General features: G+C 39.6%; 1 protein-coding gene and 1 long non-coding RNA gene across 2 annotated transcripts; both read right to left on the bottom strand.

Annotated features, from left to right (window-relative positions):
- Positions 1 to 6: 6 nt before the first annotated feature.
- On the bottom strand, positions 7 to 3,692 carry LOC127740639 (uncharacterized). The gene is made up of 4 exons (XR_008001323.1): positions 3,014 to 3,692; positions 2,684 to 2,878; positions 2,442 to 2,537; positions 7 to 286 (listed from the first exon to the last, which is right to left on the bottom strand). It is a non-coding gene; the product is annotated as an uncharacterized LOC127740639 (long non-coding RNA).
- Positions 3,693 to 3,898: 206 nt separating this feature from the next.
- Positions 3,899 to 6,207, bottom strand: LOC107472154 (phosphoglycerate kinase, cytosolic; the record flags this gene model as incomplete). The annotated part of the gene is given in 5 exon segments (XM_016091703.1): positions 3,899 to 4,382; positions 5,039 to 5,197; positions 5,339 to 5,656; positions 5,756 to 6,016; positions 6,130 to 6,207. Coding segments are annotated over 5 exon segments (1,011 nt in total), but the record flags the coding sequence as incomplete, so codon positions are not given.
- Positions 6,208 to 6,590: the final 383 nt, after the last annotated feature.

The following is a 6,590-nucleotide window of genomic DNA, read 5'->3' as shown; positions in this document are numbered from 1 at the left end:
CGGATCATGACGTGTTTCTGGCGTTTAACTCCAGACAGCAGCATGTACTTGGCGTTCAACGCCAAGTTACGTCGTCTATCTACGCGCAAAGTATGGACTATTATATATTGCTGGAAAGCCCTGGATGTCTACTTTCCAACGCCGTTGAGAGCGCGCCAATTGGACTCCTGTAGCTCTAAAAAATCCATTCCGAGTGCAGGGAGGTCAGGATCCAACAACATCAGCAGTCCTTTTTCAGCCTAACTCAGATTTTTGCTCAGCTCCCTCAATTTCAGCCAGAAATTACCTGAAATCACAGGAAAACACACAAACTCATAGTAAAGTCCAGAAATATGATTTTTGCCTAAAAACTAATGATATTCTATTAAAAACTAATTAAAACATACTAAAATCTACATGAAATTACCCCCAAAAAGCGTATAAAATATCCGCTCATCAACAGGATAATATAATTATGGTTCAAGAAACTTTTCACAAATTGAGAAAAAAAGGAAATCTTGGAAGCAAAGATTTAGGCATCAAATTAGATATGAATAAGGCATATGACAGATTAGAATGAGATTTTTTGGAAAGAGTCCTGGAAGCTTTCGGTTTTTGTAACGAGTGGGTTAAGTTGACGATGAACTGCGTGAAGAGTGCTAGTTATAGGTTCAAGATAAATGAAAAATTTTCCAAAAGAATCGGTCCTCAAAGAGGGCTTAGACAGGGAGATCCTCTATCACCCTATCTCTTTATTTTGGCTGCTGAAAGCTTTACTATACTCATGGAAAAGGCTGCGAGAGATAATCTAATTTCAGGAATTAGATTAGCTCCCACAGCACCGCCTATCACTCATCTTCTATTTGCTGATGATTGTATCATTTTTACAAGGGCGCAAGAAGATGAGATCTATCAACTCATTCAGATTATAAATAAATATACGGAGGCATCTGGACAAAGAATCAACACAGAGAAGTCCGGGCTAATTTTTGGAAGTCAGATACCTATCCAGAGTAGGATGAACATAGAAGAGATCACGGGCATGGCGTCATGGGAAGACCCCGAAAGATATCTAGGTCTACCAACGAGATGGGGAAGATCAAAAATAAAGCATTGAAATGGATAGAGGAGAAAATACTAGATAAAATACAAGGATGGAAAGAAAAATTATTAAACCAAGCTGGTAAGGAGATCTTGATAAAAGCGGTGATATAGGCAATTCCAATCTATGCTATGAATGTCATTAAATTTCCAAGATCCTTCTGCAAAAGAATCAAAGCAGCAATAGCCAGATTTTGGTGGTCGAATAATGAAAAGGAAAGAAACATTCATTGGAAGAGTTGGACAAAAATGACAAAGAGTAAAAAGAATGGAGATTTGGGATTTAAAGACTTAGAATGTCAAAATATAGCACTCTTGGCAAAACGGCAAAACAAGTATGGAGGCTGCTAAAAGAGGAGGATGCTATATGGGCTCGGATTTTAAAGGCCATTTATTATCCTAATTGCAATCTATGGGAGGCAGAAGAAGGAAGAAACGCATCATGGATATGGAAGAGCATGTTAGAAGAAAGAAATTTTCTCAAAAGAAAGGGCTGGTGGAGTGTAGGAAGTGGAGCTAAAATAGATATTTGGAAAGATAACTGGGTGACAGGAAAAGAAAAACTGGGAAGGTGTGTGGATTGCCAACTTCGAAAAGTGAGTGAGTTGATAAAAGAAGGAGATGGATGGGATGCATATAAAGTTCGGGATTTCTTTCCTGACAACATAGCTGAGTTAATAATCAAAACACCAATTAGTCTAATCAACAGAAGGGATCATTTTGTCTGGCCGTATAGGAGCGATGGAGAGTACTCAGTTAGAACAGGCTACCACAACGCGAAGGAAGAAAAAGATGCCATAGAGGAGAACAAACTAAGCAAAGATCAACAAGTCAGAATCTGCGGAAGGTTTGGGAGACAATTTGGAGGCTACCGGTACCACAAAAGGTAAGAATGTTCTTATGGAAAGCAATGCACAGAATTCTGCCAGTGAATGCTAGCTTGTATCATAGGAAAATATCAAAATAATCGTTATGCAGTATATGCCAGCAAGCGAACGAAACTGTTGAACATGCATTATTGTTATGCCCATGGACTAGAGCTGTGTGATTCAGATCTAGCTTACAAGTTTTGCCTACGGTTCATAATGTGACATCTTTTGGGAGTTGGGTGATAGACACAATTGAAAAGATCAAGAGAGAGATTGGAAATGACCAGAAAATTTTTTTATGCAAATTGGGATGTGTGTGTTGGTGCATATGGAAAGAGAGAAACCAACACATATTTCAACAATCACAAGTCAAACCAGAAAAAGTAATATTTACTTCAGAATATCTAGCAGCAGAGTTTTATAATGCAATTGAGAAATTAACAATGAAAACAGATTAGGAGGAGACAGGAGCACAGAGAAGAAGAAAGTTACCTAGAGGCATCCGCCCAAGGATTCGTTAAAGGTGAACACTGATGCGACTTTTCACAGGAAAACAGGCATGGCAGCTTCAGCAGTGATAGCCAGGGACTAGCGAGAAAAAATTGTCTCAGGGTTAATAACAACTTTCAAGTCAACATCATATTTAGCAGCAGAAGCTCAAGCATACAGAGAAGCACTCATTCTTATTAAAAATCTTCAGTTAGAAAAATGCATAATAGAAACAGATTGCTTACCTCTGGTTCAAGCAATTAAGGCAAAAACATCTTTGACAAAGGCAGACGCAATCATCAGAGACATTCTCCATCTGCTGAATGAGGCTCCAGATGTGGGAGTTACCTGGACTCCAAGAGACGAAAACAACTTAGCTCACCAACTGGCAGCGTTGGCATCGAAAAATGGATTACAGAGGCAGTGGATAGTCAATCCACCTGATCAAATTAAGAATACAATCAGAACAGAAGCAGTGTTCGCAATACTTCAGTAGGAGCAAAATATACAAAATCACACCAATTTTGTTCCAGTTTCAGCAAGCCATCAAAGACAACACAGAGAAGAGATTTTACCTGCGACAATGGGTGTTGAACCAGGGGAGAGTAAAGAAGCTGGAGTGAATGATCATACTCGAGCATTTGGATTGATTGGGTCAGAAACCGAAAACTACAACGAACTAACAGAGACAGGGAGAATGGCCCTTGGTAGAAGTTGCTGGCAGCCTCAATGCAACTTGGGAGGTGCCACGGGAGGTGAAGACATGAGTCACCACAGGGCAAGAGTAGGACTTTTTTTAGAGAAATGGGCAGAGCACCCCAGGGAGAACGGAACCACTTACGCTTTGGAGCAAGGAAGCATCAAGCCAGGCAAAGCACAAATGGCCACTATGGAAGACGAAGGGCAGCCTTCTCAAAGCAGCAGAGACGCAGCTTCAACAACCTTGTGAACTCAGCACCTGCAAAATCCGATTGAAGCCACTAATAAGGATTTGGGAGCTCGTTTTCGTCCACATGCAACAATAGGCTCAAAGCTTTGGAAGATCTTTGGTCGAAGGTCAAGGAGAAGAAGATAGCTATGCATGGGTTTTTATAGCTATAGCTGACGATAAAAGGCTGTCTTTTAAAACTAAAACGTCATTAAAAAATTATTTTTATTACATATGCAGGAATAGCTGTAAAAATCTTAAATAAATACGAAGATATAGACAGGAGCAGGAAGGGTTTGTATTGTCTGGTCCCGAGCCCGCCTTACAAAAAGNTTGTATGGGCTGGGTCATTTCTGTTGGCCATAGGCCATGTCCAAAAAAAAAAAAACATTACTATCTGAAAAGGGCAAACAGTGGCCAGGCATCTGATGTAGTGGCAAAGATGTTTGCCTCAATCGAACCTAGTGGAGCTGCTAGGTTAGTGTGTGTGTGGAATGTGCGAGAGTTTGGCGTGTGACCAAAAGTAGCCGTATGAACACCAAAGGAACACAAATAATTAATATAGCAAACACCTACTTTGGACATGGAACATTGTTCCAGGAACCAATTAAGAACGGTCTCAATGCATCCACTATGGATGCCACAAAAACCTCTCTTATTTCTGGAAAATCTATCCTATATCAGCCTCTACAAGAGCAACTCTAATGTACCCTCAAATCCATTTCATGGTCGAAACCCAACCATCGTCATGATAAAAATGAACAAAATACACAAGCGGTTTTCTTCTCTCTCTTTCATTTATCTTCTCACTTTCTTATTGCTCAAGCATCATCAAGGGCTAGGACTCCAGGGAGCTGCTTCCCCTCAAGAAGCTCTAAGCTGGCACCACCACCAGTTGAAATGTGGCTCATCTTGTCTGCAAGGCCAACCTTCTCCACAGCCGCAACTGAATCGCCACCTCCAATAATAGTTGTCACACCCTTGCCGCTCAGATCTGCAAGTTTCTTGGCAACAGCCTGTAAAAAGAGAATAGTCATCAGCAACTACCGCTATCATACATCAAGGCTTAAATATAAAAATGAGTTGTTTTGATTGTCTCAACTTTTTTTTGTTTGATCCCTCTATTTTTTTTAACCTAGTGGGATTTTGGTCCCTGCCATTTATTTAGACTATGTTCGGATAGGTAGGTTTGAGGTTGAGTGGTGGAGGGTACAAAGGAATTATACGAGCTTCCATAGTTCCATTGTACGGATTGGTAACTTTATGACAGAATTGAGTTGTTTATAAATGGAATAAATTCCAAGCTATTCCAATAAGCCCTTTTGTTTTGTTCCTTCTAATCCAATTTGGCTCAATTCCACTCCACTCCCTTGTCTTCTATCAAAGCAAGCATAGCCAGTATTAAGAAGATTCTTGCAATATTTACCAAAACAGAATTGAGTTTTAACATGGATAAAATTTAACATGCCTGAAAACAGAAACTTTTTAAAGGACAAAAGAAAGACAAACACCAAAGAGGAAAGTCTTAGAAAGAACTAAAACCACAACACTAAGGAACTAAACACACCTAAGCCAATATTCATAACGAAAGAGTATAACAGGCACAAGGTGAAGGAACCAAGCTGACAAGAAAAAGAATTAAAGATGTGTGTATTTTAAACCCTATTCATACCTCTGTTCCTGCTGCAAACTTCTCGAACTCAAAAACACCCATTGGTCCATTCCAGATGATTGTCTTAGTCTTGTCCAATGCTTCGTTGAATGTTTTGATGGAATCAGGTCCAATATCCAACCCCATCCATCCGTCTGGAATACCTGATGCTGGCACAGTCTGCAAAAATATACACACACTAAATCAGATAAATTGTATTTATTTGATAGATAAACTGACTTTATCAACAGAAATCTTAATAGCAACAAAAAGGGAATGATAACCACTAGCAACCCCAACCCTCAACGAAAAACCTAGTACCTTGCTGTTAGCATCAGCAGCAAACTTATCTGCTATAACTACATCAGTCGGAAGCAATAGGGAAACCCCCTTAGCCTTGGCCTTCTCAAAGAGTGAGGTTGCAAGATCAAGCTTGTCTTCCTCCACAAGAGATGAACCAACTTTGTGACCCTGAGCCTTGTAGAAAGTGAAGATCATTCCTCCACCGAGCAAGAGAAGGTCGACCTTCTCCAACAAGGACTCAATGACTCCAATCTTGGTTGAAACCTTTGATCCACCAACAATGGCAGCAAACGGCTTCTTGGGGTTCGACACAGCCCCAACAAGGTAGTCAAGTTCCTGAAACCATTAAACAACAAAACAAATTACAGAGCAATCAACCTGATTAACTTATCGAACACATAATAATAGAACTAACCAATTTTCCATAATACTTACCTTCTGCATGAGGAATCCAGCAACAGCAGGTTTCAAGTACTTAGCAACTCCTTCAGTCGAAGCATGAGCTCTGTGAGCGGTGCCGAAAGCATCATTGACGTAGAGATCAGCAAGACCAGCTAGCTTCTTTGCATACTCAGGGTCATTCTTCTCTTCCTCCTTGTAGAACCTAACATTCTCTAGCAGCAACACACCACCTTCTGGAAGACTGGCAACTAATTTCTCAACTTCCTCCCCAATAGAGTCATTTGCCATCTTGACCTACATATAATCAATAAAAATGACATCATGATTAAATAAAATATTACATCCAGCAAAATGGATGCATCTGCTGAAACAAACAAAATCAGTAAGTGTCGTGGTAGAAGGCTCACATCAACTCCAAGAAGTTCAGTAAGTCTTGGCACAAGCGGCTTCAAACTGTACTTTGGTGTAACACCTTTTGGACGTCCCTGTAAACAGAAAATCCAAAACAAAACAATTAATTTCTCAGGTGTCAACCACTCACATCACACCTCTATTGCTATAGCAGTCAGGATCTAATAACATTATCACTATTGCAAGACATAAATTGAACAGAAAAATAAGCCACAGCAACAAATCTAACTCTCTAACTATCCCATAACCATCATCTATCACCACAAAATCTATCTAAAAAAAGAAACGTTTCACCACAACTGGGATAAAAAACAATCAAACTCTGAACTGAATTAAACACATCTAAATAAACTAAACAAAAAATTCGAAACAATGAATCCAAATCCAAGTAGAATCAAAAGCACAAATCCATAATCGATATCAACCAAAAAGAGAGTAGATTCAAAGTCATAACTAA

Source organism: Arachis duranensis, chromosome 7 (genome assembly GCF_000817695.3).
Source record: "Arachis duranensis cultivar V14167 chromosome 7, aradu.V14167.gnm2.J7QH, whole genome shotgun sequence".
Lineage (NCBI taxonomy): Eukaryota > Viridiplantae > Streptophyta > Magnoliopsida > Fabales > Fabaceae > Arachis > Arachis duranensis.
This window is presented reverse-complemented; position numbering and strand designations above follow the sequence as displayed.